This window comes from Lepidochelys kempii, chromosome 7 (genome assembly GCF_965140265.1).
Source record: "Lepidochelys kempii isolate rLepKem1 chromosome 7, rLepKem1.hap2, whole genome shotgun sequence".
NCBI classification, from domain to species: Eukaryota; Metazoa; Chordata; order Testudines; family Cheloniidae; genus Lepidochelys; species Lepidochelys kempii.
This window is the reverse complement of record NC_133262.1, coordinates 95,111,104-95,131,989: the sequence shown is the minus strand read 5'-3', so window position 1 is coordinate 95,131,989 and position 20,886 is coordinate 95,111,104. Positions and strand designations below refer to the sequence as shown.

The following is a 20,886-nucleotide window of genomic DNA, read 5'->3' as shown; positions in this document are numbered from 1 at the left end:
CACTAATTTCCTGCAATTCTGAAAATTTAAGTCAATAAAAATGGGGCAAACACTTATAAATAAATACTATTACCTATCAAATTTATAAAAAAAATAAAATAAAATTCTGCCAAGTATGGCCATTATGCACAACATTCTGCACCTCTCTTGTGCAGGATCAAACCTTATGAATCACAAAAAAGTCAGAAAACGCAAATGCAGCATTCAGGTTATACAGTTAAACTCATTAAAAGTCAATAATTCAACAGTTAACATTTCACCAGTAACATTAATTTGGCTGCAATGAATATCTGGAATCACAGAATCATAGAATATTAGGGTTGGAAGAGACCTCAGGAGGTCATCTAGTCCAATCCCCTGCTCAAAGCAGGACCAACACCAACTAAATCATCCCAGCCAGAGCTTTGTCAAGCCAGGCCTTAAAAACCTCTAAGGATGGAGATTCCACCACCGGCCTAGGTAACCCATTCCAGTGCTTCACTACCCTCCTAGTGAAATAGTGTTTCCTAATATCCAACATAGACCTCCCCCATTGCAACTTGAGACCATTGCTTCTTGTTCTGTCATCTACCACCACTGGGAACAACCTAGCTCCATCCTCTTTGGAATCCCCCTTCAGGTAGTTGAAGGCCGCTATGAAATCCCCCCTCACTCTTCTCTTCTGTAGACTAAATAACCCCAGTTCCCCCAGCCTCTCCTCGTAAGTCATGTGCCCCAACCCCCTAATCATTTTTGTTGCCCTCCACTGGACTCTCTCCAATTTGTCCACATCCCTTCTGTAGTGGGGGAACCAAAACTGGATGCAATACTCCAGGTGTGGCCTCATCAGTGCCAAATAGAAGGGAATAATCACCTCCTTCGATCTGCTGGCAATGCTCCTACTAATACAGCCCAATATGCCGTTGGCCTTCTTGGTAACAAGGGCACACTGCTGACTCATATCCAGCTTCTCATCCACTGTAATCCCCAGGTACTTTTCTGCAGAACTGCTGCTTAGCCAGTCGGTCCCCAGCCTGCAGCAGTGCATGGGATTCTTTCTTCCTAAGTGCAGGACTCTGCACTTGTCCTTGTTTAACCTCATCAGAGTTCTTTTGGCCCAATCCTCCAATTTGTCTAGGTCAATCTAGAGCCTATCCCTACCCTCCAGCGTATCTACCTCTTCCCACAGTTTAGTGTCATCTGTGAACTTGCTGAGGGTGCTATTAATCCCATCATCCAGATCATTAATAAAGTTGTTGAACAAAACCAGCCCCAGGACTGACCCCTGGGGCACTCAGCTTGATACCAGCCGCCAACTACACATTGAGCCATTGATCACTAGCTGTTGAGCCCAACAATCTAGCCAGCTTTCTATCCTATTCTATTAATATATACATTAAATAACAAACAGCAATATATTAACCAACAAATTCGTAACAAAATGTGAGTAGATGCATGCCATATATCATAGTTAAAGATACTACTGGAAACTTAACGCATGCATTTTTTGCATTGAACTGAATATAATGTATATAGCTTACTTATTTTGTTTACTATTTGCAATATTTGTAAAATTTATTACCTCAGTCCTCACTTCAAGGTTTTTCTGGTATATTTTAGTATCAGAGAGGCTTTTGTCTGTTGACTTTTCTTCTTGTACAACCTAAAATAAGAGGTATAGTATTATACTTATTTTCTACAGAAACAACCAATACAACTATTGTTCTGAAAAGTATGCAGAAAGCCAAAAACTTAATTCACTTACAACTTTTACAGATCTTGTACTTAACTTTTGGAGGTGCTCTGAACAGTGTGGCACAGCAGAAAAGTTTTCTAAATTGACAGAACTTTCAGCCTTTCGCACACACAAAAAATGTAGCTTGTTGCATGTTTCACTTAATAAATTACAAGTCCAAGAAAAATAAGTTACCTTGTATGTTTTCAGTTTCTCTCTTACTCTACCTCGTAATGCTTTAGTTACACGCCTTTGTTTTTCTACATCAGCCACATCCAGTGTAAAAATAGCATAGCACAAAATTTTTAACATACCTTCTTGTGGTACTAAATACTATTTTTTTAAAGTATATTCTTCTGCAGTGCATAGCCCATTTACTATTAATTATTTATAGTGAATACAATGGTCTTCTTATGAAAGGTATTAGATAGCAATACAATAGTGTTCATCAGGCAGTTTTATAGATGTAAACAGAATCACCAATATATAACTAGAATCTTGTAACATGTACAATTTGTAGGATTTTTTTCTTTTTTAAATCCTGGGTGTCTGAAAAACACAGATGTCCAGGATCAAATTTTCAAACTGGCTTCTAAAGTTACACAAAAAAAATTTCAGAAAGCAGAACCCTGACTACTAGTTACCATATTCATGCATACACATGCCGATTTGAGGCATAACTACAGGAACAAAAGCAAAATATGTGGCCTCTTGAGCCCAATTTGAAAATTTGATGTCTGTTAACTTTACCATTTTATACTGAATATACGAACAAAGATCCATCCAAACCTTCCTTATCTGAAATAGCATCTTGTCCCCATGCATTCAAATAAGAATGTTCAAATAATTTAAACTCAGCAGCTGCTTCCTGACTTAGCTGCCTCCCATGTTCAGTGCATGGATTTGCACTGACTGCTGTAAACAAGGCCACTCCTTCTCTCTCTTGGCTTCATGAAAACCAGCATGCTCAGCAGGACTTCAGTATATAATTCAATTCCAATCATCACATTAATAGAAACATGATCTAGGGGAGAAGATGACAACTGAAGTGCTGGGTAGTTGGTGGAAGGTAACAGATTCAGAGACAAACGGAGGGGGAAAAGATCCTATCTTTATTAAAGTAAATACTTCCCTGATGTGAAGTATTCTCTCAGAACTGGCCAAGTACTGATCTAAGATTAGTGTAAATCAGAAGTAACTCCATCTGTTTTCATGGTTAACTCATGTTTTACAGTGAACTAACCAACTTCAGAATCTGGCCCATAGCGCATACCTCTAGATTTAACATCTGGAGCCATATATGCACAGAATACCATTTTCAAATAGGCAATACTTTGATACATCAAAACTAACCTTTTTCAAACCTAACAAAGACACTACTCCTCATAGAGGTGACAATTATTTACATCATTTTAAATTGTGAAGTTTAGCTTTTTTGACACCTTGTCAAACAATATGTGGTTAATATTTTTATGAGACAAGCATATTTTTTCCTTGCCAACATCAAACAATTAGAGAAACTGGGATCAAACTTTCTAAATAAATTCAACTTTGGAAAGAAAAGTTTCATCTTAAATGTGTATGTGAACATCTTAAGAAGTTTCATCTTAAATGTGTACGTGTATGTGAACATAAAAGGGTTAATTTCTAATAAAATATAATTGTTTTAATAATTTGGCCTAGAGTCTGAGACACACTCTCAGATTTATTTAATTAATCAAAATAAATACGTAATAAAAGTAAATAATTGAAACCATTTTGTAGCATTACACTAATTTTAAAAATGTAGCTCTGCCTTAATTTTGAATTAAATTTAAGTCAGTGTTGGACGGAAGGTTGTATCGCTTATTATGAAAATATTTGCAATGTATTTCACATTTTGTTAAAAATCTCACTCATAAGAACGGCCATACCGGGTCAGACCAAAGGTCCATTTAGCCCAGTATCCTGTCTTCCAACAAGAAAAGGAGTACTTGTGGCACCTTAGAGACTAACCAATTTATTTGAGCATGAGCTTTCGTGAGCGACAGTGAAGTGAGCTGTCGCTCACGAAAGCTCATGCTCAAATAAATTGGTTAGTCTCTAAGGTGCCACAAGTACTCCTTTTCTTTTTGCGAATACAGACTAACACGGCTGTTCCTCTGAAACCTGTCTTCCAACAGTGGCCAATGCCAGATGCCCCAGAGGGAATGAACAGAACAGATAATCAACAAGTGATCAATCATCAAACTCAGCATTTTGCACTCACCTTCATTCACTGTTAGTTTGACAACCCTGAAAATATAGTAAAGTATGTATTCACAAAGAGCCCAATTGTTACACCCTTACTTATGGTGAATAACAACTTTCAGGGGTTCTCAAACTTCACTGCACTGCAACACCCTTCTAACAACAAAATTACTACCTGGGTGTGGAGCCCAAGCCCTGCTGCTCCGGGTGGGAGGAGAGGGGACCCAGAGCCCAAGCCCCACTGCCTGAGGTGAGAGTGGAGCTTCAGCTTCAACTCTGAGTCATAGTAAGACTAATGCTGGCCCTGGTGACACCATTAAAATTGGGTCACAACCAGTGTACCCTCTAATTTTTCCCACGCATGTGCAGAATGAATTTTGTTATGTGCACCAATACGCATCACCTCCATATTGGTGCACATAACAAAATTCATGTGGCGGGGGTGGAGCTGAGGGGTTCAGAATGTGGGAGGGTGAGGGCTCCAGCTGGGGGTGCAGGCTCTGGGGAGGGGCTGGGGATGAGGGGCTCAGGGCTGGGCCAGAGGGTTGGGGGTACCAAGGGGGGCTGAGGACTCTGGCTAGGGTGCAGGTTCTGGGATGGGGCTGGGGATGAGGGATTTGGGGTGCAGGTTGCCCCAGGGCTACAGCAGGGAGACAAAGCTCCGCCCCCTCCCCCGCTCTCTCTCCCCTCAGCAGCACCTGGGCGGGGGGGGGGGGGGCGGAAGAGGCCCCTCTCCCCACCGTGGCAGCTCTGGGGTTGGGGCCGCAGGATAGGCGCCTCTCCCCCAGCAGCGGCAGGTCCGGGCCAGGGCTGGGTTGGGGCCGCGGGAGAGACGCTGCTCCCCACGCTGCGGCAGGTCCAGAGATGGGCTGGGGCCGGCGCCTCTCCCCCGGCCACAGCAGGTCCAGGGCTAGGCAAGAGGCATCTCTCCCTACTGCAGCCCTGAGCTGCGTGGTACTTAATAGACTGCTGCGCGGCTATGTGGCCATGCACCTTAGAGGGAACTTGGATCACAAACCACTTTGGGGTCCCAACCCACAGTTTGAGAACCGCTGCCTTACACCATGAGAAGTTCCACTGAATATAGTGTTATTCAATGTGAGTGTGGGTATCAATCTGGACCAATAAACATATAATATGGTTCCAGCTCAGGCAATAAGTGCATCTTCATCAAACAATATCAATCAAGAGCAAAGACAAGTATCTTTATTGAGCTACCTTCCTGGAAATTCTGATCTACAAATTCTTCTGTTTGATGCCTAATAACATGTTCACTGTCTTCAGTCAACTATGAAAAACAAATGACCAGAGGAAAGATTTAAAGTAAAAGTTTTAAAATTAAACTGCAGATCCTACATTTAATATTTTCTAGCCTTGCATATTGCACTGCTTGTGTAACATTTTATAGTACTTGCTATCGGTAAGTGTCTAATACAGTGTATGACACTCTGTACATCAAACTAGTACTCTGGAACCCCCATATTCACCACTGTGATATGATTATATGTTTTCTACAGTGCATGCCTTGTGGAGGTATTCTTTAAGAAGTCTTGATTTTTTGACCATTAATATCCTGTTGAATTGTATGTACTATCATTGTATGTGAAGTTATGAAGTAATGCTTTATATTTGTTACTGTAATATATGATAAAAGGAAAACGCTCATAGCTAGCCTTTCAGTGGCCACAAAGGAGTAACTAACACTGACAAGACAGATTTGCATCTAGATTGGCCAGACAGGTGTTGATGGCTCATCAAGAATGCATTCTCCCAGAGACTCCTCAGAGAGGGCATGTATACAATGGGGGCTACCTGACCTCCACCTCATAGCAAAGATCTTTCTAGCATGTGGAAACAAACTATAAATGAGGGTTCACGCAAGGCTGTCCCTAGCTATTCTGGGGCCCTACGCAGCCCCCCCGGGGGGGAGGTGTGAGGACCCAGGCCTCTGGGGGTAGGTTGACCCAAGGCCTTCACAGGAGGAGAGGGCTGTCCCTAGGTCTCTGGGGGCTGGCTTGGGGAGCAGGGCAGAATCACCCCCCAGCACTCACTGGTGGTGCAGCTGGTGCTGGGTCGCTGCCCTTCCCACCACCGGGACAGGGCTGAGGCAGAGAAGGGGAGGAAAAAGGTGGGGCTGGGGCTTTGGGGAGGGGTAGAGTGGGGGCAGGGCTGGGCGGAGCAGGGACTGGAGCAACACGCAGCTGCGCAGGGCACCAGGAAATTTGGTGCCCCAAATTTTCTGGTGCCCTACACAGCTACATACTTTGCATATGGGTATGGATGGCCCAGATGACATCATCACTGGGACCTTCTCCTTCCCAGTCTTAACACAGAGAAGATCATTTGGAAGACAATGAACTGTGGAGACTTGCCCCAGGATGAGAAGGGACGTCAGCCTGTGTATTAAGAACTGTAAAATGCATGGAACATCCAGTGTTAGTCTGTTAAAGTTAGAATTTAGACTGTGATTCTATTTTTATTTCTTATGTAACCAACTATGTACTCTGTGCCTAACACTTATAATCACTTAAAATCTATCTTTCTGTAGTTGCTAAACTTATTTTAATGTTTTGTCCTTACTAGTGAGTTTGTCTAAAGTGGGGAATCTGCTCAGATTACAAAGGCTGGTCATGTTCACTTTCCTTTGTCAAAGCGATAAACTAATTAATGAGCTTGCACTGTTCAAGAGGTCTTGAGCAGTGTAAGATGGTATATTTTCTGGGGTGCAAGGCTGAGGGCTAAGGTGATTGGCTGGAGTCTCCCTGTGTCTAATTCATGAGTGCCTTAGAAAGCATTCATGCACTTCAGCTGGGTGTGTGCCTCCACATGTTGATGTAGTGATAGAATCACAGAATATGAGGGTTGGAAGGGACCCCGAAGGTCATCTAGTCCAACCCCCTGCTCAAAAGCAGGACCAATCCCCAATTAAATCATCCCAGCCAGGGCTTTGTCAAGCCTGACCTTAAAAACTTCTAAGGAAGGAGATTCCACCACCTCCCTAGGTAACGCATTCCAGTGTTTCACCACGCTCCTAGTGAAAAAGTTTTTCCTAATATCCAACCTAAACCTCCCCCACTGCAACTTGAGACCATTACTCCTTGTCCTGTCCTCTTCTACCACTGAGAATAGTCTAGAACCATCCTCTCTGGAACCACCTCTCAGGTAGTTGAAAGCAGCTCTCAAATCTCCCCTCATTCTTCTCTTCTGCAGACTAAACAATCCCAGTTCCCTCAGCCTCTCCTCATAAGTCATGTGTTAGAGACCCCTAATCATTTTTGTTGCCCTTCGCTGGACTCTTTCCAATTTATCCACATCCTTCTTGTAGTGTGGGGCCCAAACTGGACACAGTACTCCAGATGAGGCCTCACCAATGTCGAATAGAGGGGGACGATCATGTCCTCGATCTGCTCGCTATGCCCCTACTTATACATCCCAAAATGCCATTACCCTTCTTGGCAACAAGGGCACACTGCTGACTCATATCCAGCTTCTCGTCCACTGTCACCCCTAGGTCCTTTTCTGCAGAACTGCTGCCTAGCCATTCGGTCCCTAGTCTGTAGCGGTGCATTGGGTTCTTCCGTCCTAAGTGCAGGACCCTGCACTTATCCTTATTGAACCTCATCAGATTTCTTTTGGCCCAATCCTCCAATTTGTCTAGGTCCCTCTGTGTCCTATCCCTGCCCTCCAGCGTATCTACCACTCCTCCCAGTTTAGAATCATCCGCAAATTTGCTGAGAGTGCAATCCACACCATCCTCCAGATCATTTATGAAGATATTGAACAAAACCGGTCCCAGGACCGACCCCTGGAGCACTCCACTTGACACCGGCTGCCAACTAGACATGGAGCCATTGATCACTACCCATTGAGCCCGACAATCGAGCCAACTTTCTACCCACCTTATAGTGCATTCATCCAGCCCGTACTACTTTAACTTGCTGACAAGAATACTGTGGGAGACCGTGTCAAAAGCTTTGCTAAAGTCAAGAAACAATACATCCACTGCTTTCCCTTCATCCACAGAACCAGTAATCTCATCATAGAAGGCGATTAGATTAGTCAGGCATGACCTTCCCTTGGTGAATCCATGTTGAGGGTTGGGGTGCCGACGGGGGCTGATACCCAGCCCTGGCCCGGACCTGCCGCTGCTGGGGGAGAGGCACCTATCCTGCGGCCCCAACCCCAGAGCTGCCACGGTGGGGAGAGGGGCCTCTCCTCCCCCCCGCCCAGGTGCTGCTGAGGGGAGAGAGAGCTGGGGGGGGGGGCTCTGTCTCCCTGCTGTAGTGATCACAGCACCTGGACGGGTTGGCTGCTTGTCACTAGCATTGTGAGAGACAACTCAGGGAGAAGAGTTTAAGGTGACTCAGAAGTCCCACAGTTCCAGGTTGTGGTCCGGAAGTATGTCACACAGTGGTTTTTAACCTGTGGTCCATGGACCCCTGGGAGTCAGCAGAGTATATCTAAGAGGTCTGCAAAAGGTTGTTGTTACCATAGAACAGTGGTTTTCAACCTGTGGATCCCTGGCCGTCTGCAGACTATGTCTAAGATTTCCAAAAGGGTCCACCCCTCCATTTGAATTTTTTTAGGTGTCCGCAAATGAAAAAAGGTTGAAAACCACTGGTCTAATAGATTAAATATTTACTTTCACAAATATAATGTGTCTGTCCTGAAAGGATACAGTAAATAAAAAAGATATTGGGCCAAATTCTGCTCTTACTTACACTGCTAAAAATCTATTATATTACTACTAACAGAGTAAAATTTAGCACAAGAAATACTGGAGCTAAATCTGATTAGTTTTGTAACTAGTTTTTTATCAAACTATATTTAAACGTATTTTACTGTTAGTAGATTTCTTTTGATTTTTATGAAGTACTTAAACAATTAAAATATTTTTTTTAAATCAGTTGTTAGAGCAATATTAGAGCCTCCACAAATGTTGCCAGCCTGCATCTCTTCCTTTTGTACATTCATCAGGTAGTGCATGCCATTGTAACCATGAAGTTGAGCATTGCAATGAACATTATATAGAGCAACTTCACCTAAAAAACTGACACACTGTCTAAAGTTGTTGCAGGAGGGTAGTCATTTGGGGTATGCAAGAGAATGTGCTGTCTCCATTGGATGCTTATTGGTATGCGCATTGAATTCAAGGTTTTGGTTCTAACATTTAAAGCTCTTAACAGGATGGGTACCAGCTATCTTTACAACATTCTAACAAACATTATTCCGTTTCCCTCCTCTAAAGTTTGATGATGTAAGCCTACTTGTCCGGAAGGCCTGGAGTGGGTTAACGCAAAATGCAGCAGTCCTCTGGCTTGGTTAGAATCAGTGTCCTCTCAGAGGTTAAGAGTAAAGGACCTATATATAAAATGGTGAAAGAATTTACTAAACTTTATAAAGTGCCTTAACGCAATAAGAAATGCTACCGAAGCACCAAATATTATTATTAGTGCAGTGGGACCTAATTAGCATACTGCATTTGTGCTCTGTGTACTTAACTACCTTTCTATCTGCTTCCGAATGTAATTTATAGGTGAGGGATTTAATCTATAAAGCCGTATATATTTTGCACCTGGCTACTTTGGGACTGACTCTCCCCATGCAACAGCAAGTTGGTTAATTTTAACTGCGTGGGTTTTGTTGACAGTCCATAGCTGGGCACTCTTGAGGACTAGAGGCAGAATAATTCTTGGTGCAGAGTTCCTGACTACAGAATATGCTCCCTCTGGTGGTTTGTCAAAGCCCCACTTAAACTGTTAGAGAATGGTGCAAAGTCCATCTTTTGAGTTAAGTCTTTCCAAATAGTTCTGTACTAAAGCATCATCTTTGCTGCTGCCACTTTAAATTTTGACACATGAATGTATTCATGATTTTACTGATTTATAGTATGTCTATTACTATGAAATCTGGAACCATTACAGATTAGCACAAGCATCAGTTTATAAATGCAAATTTAAACTTCTAAGTTTATAGAAATAACATTGAAATACAGGAAAGGAAAAAGGTTAATAACCAATAAGATGCTGTACAAGAATACCATATTCAAATCAACCTTATTTTCCCCAATGTTAAAAGCAGGCAGGAATGTTAGACAGTATCACACTGTACCATAAATAAGAGATAACACAGCTGTTCCTCTGAAGGCTGCTTTCAACTTGTTCTTGTTCAAAATGTTCTCCAGTTACCTGTTAAACTTCATTGGTTTAATAGATGTCCCAACAATTAATATTTTAACCTGCTTTAATCTAACAATATATCTAGCAACCCATTAGTTAGCTATATACAAAGAACTCTTTAAAACCATCCACAAGAAGAAATACCTCCTTTGTGGAAAATCCAAGTACAGGCTGAAAACTGTGCTACCTTCCTTCAGACCATTGGATGCAAATTGTACTTCTTTTTACAGAAAATGACTTGGTTCTGTTTTCAGTTACACTGGTGTAAATCCACAATAGCTCATCTGAAGAAAGTTGAATTATTACAGATTTACACCATCATAACTGAGCAAAATCTGTCTTAGGAAGCGCATTTCACACTTTTAAACTACCATTTATATCCGAGGCTCTCCTCTGCACCTATAGACCTGGGTCTGTAAAGAACAAATAGTACAAAAGATTTCAGGAAAACATTAGTTTTAATTAAGAGAGTAATTTAAGACACTAATGATGTCTAAGAAAATATTCTAGATTAAAAAATGGAAAATGAAATTGACTGGTTACAGTAGAGTCTTAAATCTATATTTAGAAAAAAATGTGGGTTGATCTGAATCACCATGTCCTTTTGAAAGACAATATAGCTAATTAGGGAGAAAAGCCTCTGAAGATTGATTAATCTAAATGGAGTGGTAAATAATGAGGATAGGGTAGCCATACAGAGCAATCTGGATTGCTTGGTAATGTGGGCCCATTCAAACAAAACTCATTTTAATATCACCAAATGTAAAGTTAGGCATCTAGGAACAAGGAATGAAGGCAATGTCTACAGAATGGGGGACTGTATCCTGGTAAGCAGTGACTCTAAAGAATTTAGACTCAGAGTAGACAAGCAACACCAGAGCTCCCAGTGCGATGCTGTGCTAAAAAGAGCTAAACAGGAGAGTAGAGAGAAGGGAGGTGACTTTATCTCTGCATACAGCATTGGTGAGACTGCTGTTAGAATACCATATCCTATTCTGGAGGACACATTTTTAAAAGAATGTGGAAAAATTGGAGAGGGTTCAGGAAAAGAGCCACAAATGATTCAAGGTCTGGAGAGAATGCCATGCAGCAAGATTTAAAGAGCTCAATCTATTTAGTTTATCAAAAGATTCAAAGGGGACTTGATAATGGTGAGAAAATAGTGGGTACTAAAGGGCTCCTTAATCTAGCAGAGAAAGGTGTAACAAGAACTAATGGCTGGAAGCTGAAGCCAGACAAAATCAACTGAGAAATTGGGACACACATTTTTAACAACAAGGATGATCAACCACTGGAACAAACTGCCTCAGGATGTGGTAAAATGTCCATCTCAATGTCTTCAAGTCGAGCCTGGATGCTTTTCTGGAAGATATGCTTTAGCAAAACAACTTATTGTGCCCAATCCAGGGGTAACTGGGTGAAATTTAATAGTCTGAGATATACTGGAGGTCAGACTAAAAGATCTTATGGTCCCTTCTGGCCTTAAACACTAAGAATCTATGAAACAGAAAAGCAGTTAATCACAAACAATTTAACTGTTTAGTATCTATTCCTCCTAGCCAAAGGGATAGCAGAGTTAAAGAGGCACTGTCCAAAAATGTAGGCCAAAATTAATATTTTGTTTATAAAGTTATATTTCTAAATAATTTCAAACAACTTGTGTTTTGTTTTGATTTAAACATTCCCCCTACAAACTTTGCAAACCAGGCACAACAGCATCACACAAATCCATGAGAACTGGAAAATTAAGCTGACCAGTCTAGAAGCAGCATAACTGGTGAAAAGAAATTTAGATTTTCACCATTTTCACTTTTAACAATCTAAGGTTGTATTAACACATGCGTGGATTTCTTTTAAAATATGACATAACCTAACTATCTCTTGAAAGGACAACTCTGCTATCAGTATGAAGTCTGGACTTTGGAATATCTGTGCAAAAAAGCTTTGTTGGGAAGTAATAAACATTGTCATGTAGATAAATTAAGTCAAATGCTTGTGAGAAAATTACATTCACAAACAATTTTAAAGTGGGCATTTTAGTTCTAAAGAATGTATTTGGGCTAAATAAAACAAGATATTGTTAACATAAGATACTCTTTATCGAAAGGGTAATGTATTACTGAAAAATATCTGTACTACTTTTTAACAGCGAGTGGTCACCACTAAGTATATATGTACCATTCCATACAGAGCCCAAGGCATCAAAATACTTGGATTCCACAAGATAAAGTATTTTCTAATATCTGTTCTAATAAAGAGCTAGTACAGTATAGATCTTTAAAACGTAGCGTTAACAAATTCACCTTTTTTCTAGCACTTTCTCTTCTTTGAGAGATCTTCTTCAGAATTGCTTTCGGAGCATCCTTTTTCTGGAGAATTAGAAAACAGAATCCTAAAGCTTACATTATTATTATCTATAGGATACATGTCTTAAGTAAAAAGAACGAGGAGTACTTGTGGCACCTTAAAGACTAACAAATTTATTTGAGCATAAGCTTGCGTGGACTAAAACTTTGACAGTAGGGGGGCTTTTCTGTAGTAGTGATAGGTTTTTGTTTTGACTGCCAATATTGATTTCTCTAATTTGACGTGGCAGAATCTGGATGCTGCATTTGGTATGCAGCTCCTCCACCTGGTCTGTCAATCTCACATTTTTTCCCTTGGTACCTAATCTATGTCTCAGCTGTCTGGGTCTGCCATATAAGGACAAAGGAAAGTCAAAATTTCCATAATTTAAGATCCTCTCAAGGTCTGGTCCAAAGAGAGGCCTAGTATCAGTGCTTTATACTGAAATGTAGGAAATCCAAATTCTCCTGTTCCTCACAGTCAAGGTGCTAGGAGATCTGCAAAAAACTGATCATCCTTGGAAAATAAAAATATATTACATGACTCTACAGCAATCTCTCTAACCAGTTGAACGGTAGAATGCCCATGGTCCCTAAAGTTCCATCTAGAAGAAGTATTTAGGATTAAATTTTAATTTTTTTTTCCTGAAATCCCCTTGGATTTTTTCTCTCTATATCCTCTGTAACTGAAGGAGATAGCATATCACTTAAAAAAAAAATTACTGCAGCCAAGTTCTTTATTGCATGTATTGCTGTGAAGTGACAAGGGCCATAATATACCCTGCAGACTCAGCATTACCGTTCCTAATGATCAGTTTTACAAACCTGGAAAGAATCCAAGTTCTAATCTGGGTGCTACCATTCTGCAGCCTTAATATAGTTATACACAGCACAAGGATACCACAAAGACAGCCTTTTTATGTTACCTTAAGGGTTGGATACTCAAGTGGTAACAGTCAGTGGTCTTCTGCTGCCACCACTTCTTGTACCATATACTTCTGGCAAAGACAGCACAGCAGTGAAAATGAGAAGGAAACTGAGCAAATCACAGCAGAGCAGAAAATAGCTAAGTATCAGCTAGGAACTGCTGACATTTATCATTTTTGTTTATATCCTACAATTTTTTAAGACAGACACTTGAAACCATCTGTAGTGCACATAGCCCACCTATGAAACCACACATTATGAGGTATTATCCTCCATTTGTTACATCCACTTGTTGCATTTTGTTTTAAGTTCTATTGTAAATTCTTTGTGATGGGCTATGTCTCTCTGTTTGTGCTGCACCTACATAATGGGGTATGACCCTGATAATAAGAAGGAGAAGAAAGAGGAAGAATATGAGGAAGAAAGCGGGTATTAAATTGCTGAGGAAAGGAAGCCAATGGGAGGGATAGCTCAATGGTTTGAGCATTGGCCTGCTAAACTGAGGGCTGAGAGTTCAATTCTTGAGGAGGCCATTTAGGGATCTGGGTCAAAAATTATGGATTGGTCCTGCTTTGAGCAGGGGTTGGACTAGATGACCTCCTGAGGTCCCTTCCAACTCTGACATTCTGTGAACACGTAACAGAAGCAACTACGAGAGTGAAGAGAAAGCAGGGCAAGGAAGAAAAGCCATCAATGTAAGGAAAGTAAGATAACCAGGGAAAGGCAACCATCAAGGAGGCAAGAAGTGAGAGGCAACTGTTTGGGAGAAGACAGAAGCAACAAACAGTGTGCAATAAATATCAAACAGAATGGGAGAAAAAGGACAAGAAGAAAAAAAAATTAACTAGATTAGTAGTCAGTTACTGGTATGGCTAGCTCAAACATGATTTGTGTTCACACATCACATGGTTAAAAGTCTATTAACAACAATAGCAGCATTTCACCTTTGCCAGAGACTCATCCAACACCCAGTTCAGCACTGCATGTTTGCATACAGTATGGATATGACTCCCTAACTGCATTTGTTTGGTCAGTCCTCCTTTCCCCCATCTCCTTATTGCAAAGGGCATCCCATAGCACATTGGACCATATGATGCTGATGTTTCCTTTTATGCACATCCTGTGGACACCATATCCCCTGATGAAACGCTATGGAATAAACTGCCCAGATTTTCTCAGAATGTTCTGTACAAACATGGTTAGGTACCACATAGGAGCAGATTCGCAAACATGGCTGTGAAAGGAGAATATCTGCAGTGTAAACACAGACTGAATTGCTTGTTACTGGTTAAACTGATCAAGCCTCTAACTAAATTATTTTTCATAGCCTCAGGACATTATTGGTTCTTTACATTGAAGACTTCATCAGCAGCTAAAAATCTCAACTCTAAACTACAGAGCTTTACTATTTAATGACTTTTCACTCCTGTTATTATTGGTTCTCAACATATTGTCTTATACATATTCCTCTCTTCCCCCACAAAAAATAATACGACTCTGTGCAAAACAGAAAATCCACAGATCCTCTGGGTCTTCTACTCACAGATTTCTATTATCGATTATTATGATTAACATCAGTAGTTAGCTTAAACCAGCATGAATTAAGAATGTTGAATCCAGTCATATGTATTTTGTCTGGAAAGGAATATAAAACATTTACTTTTCAACTAACACAACTTCCCTTAGTTGTTTTATCTGATGACATTTCTTCTTCTTTTTGATCAGGATCCATTTATTCTGAAGTGTTTGAACAACCAAGATAGTAAGTAAACTGAAAAACACAAACTGTCATATCATTGTTTGATATTAATCCTATCAACTATCAGACCATTACAAGTTGCTTTGCCCAAAATAAAAATATTTAACTTCTCTTCAATCCAGTGGGTCCACGAAAGCAATATTTATACAGCTTTTTAAAATATGTTTAATGATATAACATGAAGGAATAAGATGAAACCAACAGAAAACATTTTAAATTCTTAAAATTGCAGAGACAGAAATACAGAGAGAAAAAAAACATGTCTATACTTTCAATGATTACAATTTTTTTAAAGTATGTTCATCGACAGACATGATGCTCCAAATTCTTACATATTTTAAAGTTAGCTATCCTCTACTTCACAATCATAGTGCATTGTATTTCATGTTTTTCTAGTGCTAGACACCACAATAAATTCAGATTAAATTCTGGTTACATAATTTTGTAGCAAGCATTTTATTGAAATACTATATAAAATACTTCTATTTTGATATTTAACATTTGTATTATATCATACTACAATATGTAAACAGGGAGGAGGGATAGCTCAGTGGTTTGAGCCTTGGCCTGCTAAACCTAGGGTTATGAGTTCAATCCTTAAGAGGGTCATTTAGGGATCTGGGGCAAAAATTGGAGATTGGTCCTGCTTTGAGCAGAGGGTTAGACTAGATGACCTCCTGAGGACCCTCCCAACCCTGATATTCTATGAACAACTAAAATCTATGTTTATAAGCTGAGTTAAAATAGTTAACAGTAAACAATATGGAACAACAATATGATTGTTGTGCAGATGGCCACATTTCCAGACAACTGGTTTACATGGCCTGTGATATACAGGTCACTATACAGGAGGTCAGACTAGATGATCTGGTAGTCTCTTCTAGTGTTAAACTCTATGACATGGGTTTCTAAATAATCAGGTTACTAACCTGAAAATTACAACAAATTAACATGCCAGAATATGTGCTAAACCAAATAGATACAAAACTTTAGGACCCCCCTCTTCCCTTCCACACTGCCCAACAGTCGTGTTTGGCAACTTGCCAAGAGCCTGAGAGCTGTATCTAAATTGCATAGCATTTACATAAGTAAAAAACATACATGTATCAGTACTTGTGCTCTCATCTTCATTGACAGATCAAAAGAAACCAAGATCTGAGAATATGGCTTGTTAAGTCCTATTTATACCATAAAATGAAGCTGCGTAATAACTGGATCGCCTAATATGGCTGTAATTGTAATGTAGTGTTTTAGACATGAGGCCCATATTTGGTTTTATTATTTTATACAGTATCGAACAATTCCTCTCTTTCAACAGAATAAAATTTTATTTTATCATTTAAATAAAGTTATTTAGTTCACTTCTGAATGAATATAAATATAATCTTACATGTCCCATCCAGAGTCTATTGTTGGCTTTTGATAAACTTTTTATTTTTCCCATTCTTCTTATAGGTAATACTCCACTTCTTTGTTGTTTTAACTGCATCTATCCTACATAAATAAACCCTCTCTCCTCTCCAAAGACCCAATCAACCAAAATAAGCTTAGAACTTCATCTTTTAATTTATAATTAATTTCACTTAGACTACAGCGAGACACACAAGGGGAGAACAGCAATTTCTATTATGTAGAATTTGCAATCAAAGCGTATACTATGAACAAATAAATTTTTCAGAAGGAAAATTATTACGCTAGTCAAAGAATGGGAAACTATCTAAATGTATGTTTTGACATTTATTTTATCCTATCACAACTTTTTGGTTTTGTTTTTTCTGCCAGAAGTTGAGAGTGGACGACAGGCATTAGTATTAGTATTAGTGTAGTTAGTGGACGACAAGTGGATCACTTGATGATTGCCTGTTCTGTTCATTCCCTCTGAAGCCCCTAGCATTGGACACTGCCGGAAGACAGGACACTGGGCCTGACGGACCATTGGTCTGACCCAATATGGCCATTCTTATGTTTTTTCTTCTATACTAAACATGGTGCTTTTAATATTCATCTTTCACACCAAACACTTGCACATATGCCATTTGAGACATATAACCATAATCTGGAAATTGGCTTGGTGTGCAAAAGCCAAGAAAACGGAACTCTGAGACCAGGAGAAGCAGAAATCTATGTATTTTTAGTTCACCAGACAACATGAACAGGAATCAAGAGTTCCACGTTCTAGTACTATTACTATATTGTTGATTCAATCCTCTCCCAGCTGGAGAGGTATAGCCCACAAGTATTACTTCAAGAAGAGTCAAATATCATTAGCTGAGTGCAGCTTAGCTGAGTGCAGCTACGCACACCCCTTACTTCAATACACATCCAGATCCTGCAGAATGGAAACAAAGAAAGAAGACAGCACTGATACTTCTAGTCTTTATGGTTCAATTGATAAATAAAATCTGAAGCAATAGAATGCTGAGAGAGCAGGTGCAAAAGAGGTGTGAACTACCCCCATGAAATGCTTATTTTTTTATCCTAATGAAGGCTAATAATTTCAAAAACAGTTGTACAATTGTCTGCCTAATCTGAATGTACAAGTACTGCAACTGTACACACAACCTGGCTAATTGCACAAACAAATAATCAAAGGACAGAAATAGCCATGATCCTAAAAGCATCCTGCAACGTTTTTCTCAGCCAAATGATACCTACTGTAATAATAATTTTACTAACAAAGTTTAGTGGCCATATACTACTCACAATCTTTGTGCAAACCTTCTTTTGTTACCATTGGAAGATCCCCTGTAGTATATGGCTCTTAATTCATAGCCCTGGCAAAAGGAACATAATTAAAAGTGTAATGTGGCCTTGTGTACAAAAAGAGGAATAGGACTAAGTATGATACATCTATATTTATGCAATGAAAAACCAATTCTTAAAGAGTTAAAAGAGGTGAATTCTCAAACAAAAAACATGTAAAATTAAAACAAGCTGATTAATGCAAAATTATAATATGTCAAAACTGAACAAAAGTGGCACTTTACACAGACTTCAGCATTTGTGGCCAACACCCTTGATTATTCAGGCCACAGATGTCAACAGTCCAGGGTTTTCCACCGTCATTCAGGGATACTGGCGTCCCAGCCACTAATCACAGCCAGGAATATGTGACAGCATTAGGCAGCCTTTTTTCCTTGAGCTACTTTTCTCCTATAGCTAAGCTGTCCTGTTCCCGCAGCCTCCTGCCTGCTTCTCCTCTCTCACCAGCAGGAAGACCCAATCCTCACCCACTTTCAGCTATCTACAACAAGGGCAGGAGCTGGAACCAAGTGCTCCTGAAAGACGAGATACAGCTGGCAGGCAGCTGAAGAGGAGCCTGCATGTGATAGGAGTTGAGATAAACGGGGAAGAAAGCAGGAGAAAAGAGGGAAGCCCTGAAGGGCAGAAATTGTACAAAAGTGTCAGTGGGAGTGGGGAGCAGAAGGATCCACACCTTTTCAGATATGCAAAGAACATAGAGGCTGTTAAAGGAGTTCTGTGGTTTATGCAGACTCTAGATAATTTTTTCTCCCTTTTCTCTCTCAGCACAGTAAGAAAGTCCCCTAGAATTTACACAGCTGCCTCATCACCATCAGGTGCCAATTTCTTCGGAAAACTATCCCTGACCACTTTCCTCTCATATGGGTAACTTTGCTCACATAATGGTAACTGCAATGTTTTTAAACAAACAGCACCAGCAAAGAGGGACCCTTGTCAGCAACTCAGCACCAGGCTGTGGGCAAATTGCAGGCACCTTCACACTTCAGAGTACAACCTCAGTTCTCAAACTGTGGGTCAGGATCCCAAAGTGGGTCACAACCCAGTTTTAATGGGGTCACCGGGCTGGCTTAGATTTGCCACTGCCAAGAGATGAAGCTGAAGCCCAAGCCCAACTGCCCACGGCCCAAGCCGAAACCAAAGGGCTTCAGCCCAGGGCAGCACAGCTCATGTTACAGGCCCCCTGTCTGGGGCTGAAGCCCTTGGTTTTTAGCTTTGCCCCCTCCCCACCACCTCTGGCAGCAGGCTCAGGCTCAGACTTTCCTCCGGGCAGCAGCAGAGCTCAGCCCCCGTCCTGGGGTCATGTAGTAATTTTTGTTGTCAGACGGGGATCGCTGTGCAATGAAGTTTGAGAAACCCGGGTGTAGAAGACTTCCAGGCGGCGTGTGAGACTAAGGGCATCCTAGCACGGACAGCGCACACTGTGGACGTGCACCGTCCCCCCACCTCAGCGCACAAGAGCCGCAGGCCTGCACCCGCGCCTCAGCCCCGGGTTGCACAAGTAGGAGCGACCGCGCCCTTCCTCGCCCACAACCAAAGACGGAGAGGGCCCAGCCGATCAGACGCAGATGCCGCACTGTATGCCGGGAGCCGTGGTCCTCCTGAGGGAAAAATAAGGGATGGGCCCTAAGCTGCGTCCCCAAGCCAGAAGATCCCAGCTCTCACCTATTGAAGTTAGTTAGGCCAGCGGATACTGAGCATGCGCATTGATACATTTCCCCCCACCCCAATCCTGATTCTAAGCGTGCGCACTGACACCGCACCACTTCCCCCAGTTATTTGCTGGGCATGCGCACTGATAACCCCCTGCCCCACTAGTCCTTCAGTTATTGAGCCTACCTACAAACCTGGCCGCTTGTGGTTGAGCCTGCGCACTAAGATATCCCGGACCCGATCGGCCACTGATGAGCATGCGCAGTGTGAAACACGAGCTGGCCGGTCGCTGAGCCTGCGCAGTGCGGACCCTTTCGGGAAGGTTCTGTGTCGTCTGTGTCGCTACTACAGCTTTTCTCTTCAAGGAAAATCCATTCAGGGTACGGGCGACCTGCAGCCCCAGCCCCCCACCCTGCTTCGCCGGGACCCGACCGCACCCCCTTCACGGTCCAAGCCCTGCCGCTCTCACTCAGGAGACCTGACCGCAGGCCCGGCCTGTCCCCGCGCCTCCCTCCGAGCCCCAGCCCCATCCCTGATCCTGCTGCCTCGCCGGCACCCGGCAGCCCCCGGAGTCTGGGCGCAGCTCGCCTCGTCTTCTCCCTTCGCTGGGAGCCGGCCGCGGGGCTGGGGCTGCCGGGGCTCCCGGGGCCAGAGAGGATGGTGGGCGCCGTCTTTGCGGTTGGGGCCTCGCGCCAGCTAAAAGCATCTTCTTTGGGGCCGTTCTGGGGTCTCTAGGTCCGCGGGAGCCGAGGCGTGCTGAGCTCCTGGCAGGATCGGGCCCAGCTAGGTTAGCGCTGGGCAGGTGAATCTTCTTCCTTTGCTGCGGGGCTGATCTTCCCTTCCGTCATTGGGAGCAGAAGTGAGGCCCAGAGAGTGCAAGGGGAGGGCAGATCTGCTACAGGAGGAGGAAAGATCTACTAAGATCTTTCTGACCCCTTCAGCCCTGCTGCTAGAGTCGAATTGAGGGAGAAATCTGTTGCCTCTTCTCTGGTTCAAGTGTCGGGGAAAATGGGGGGTGGGGGGGTGACCTGCTGTCTTTCCCTCCTGTCCTACTGCAGCAGAGGAAAATGGGCCAGCCTGCAAGCTGCAGAACTTGATGGCATCAAATGTGGAGCCGAAGTGGCTGCTTGCTGTGCTTGCATTTAGGGTCAGCCCTCTGAGACGGACCATCTTAATGGAGAAAGAGATTGGCACCGTGTTAACTGCGCGGTTCTCTCTCCTTTGCTGCAGTGCCCACTTTCACCGTTGCCTCCTGCTCTGCCTGCTCCCGCTTTCAGCATGGTAAAGAAGAATACTATCCCCGATGGGTAAGTATCCCTC

The 20,886-nt window shown here is 42.1% G+C and overlaps 2 protein-coding genes across 6 annotated transcripts in view; one reads left to right on the top strand and one right to left on the bottom strand.

The window, feature by feature from the left end:
- The window catches only part of LOC140915203 (protein CC2D2B-like), a gene marked incomplete at its 5' end in the record, with an annotated part of 53,983 nt that extends 40,563 nt beyond the window's left edge, over positions 1-13,420 (bottom strand). The window contains 3 exons of the mRNA XM_073354778.1: positions 1,562-1,642; positions 12,426-12,491; positions 13,394-13,420. Coding sequence (XP_073210879.1) covers positions 1,562-1,642; positions 12,426-12,491; positions 13,394-13,420 — 174 coding nt within the window. The remainder of the gene's footprint in view (positions 1-1,561; positions 1,643-12,425; positions 12,492-13,393) is intronic.
- Positions 13,421-19,821: 6,401 nt separating this feature from the next.
- The window catches only part of LOC140914913 (uncharacterized), a 31,940-nt gene continuing 30,875 nt past the window's right edge, over positions 19,822-20,886 (top strand). The window contains exons 1-2 of one of the 5 annotated variants that reach the window (XM_073353933.1): positions 19,822-19,946; positions 20,797-20,873. In XM_073353933.1, the coding sequence (XP_073210034.1) occupies positions 20,845-20,873 (29 nt within the window). In that variant the 5' untranslated portion in view covers positions 19,822-19,946; positions 20,797-20,844. Of the gene's footprint in view, positions 19,947-20,135; positions 20,369-20,796; positions 20,874-20,886 lie in introns of those variants that run through there. The other 4 variants (XM_073353930.1, XM_073353932.1, XM_073353931.1 and 1 more) reach the window with 4 other exon arrangements.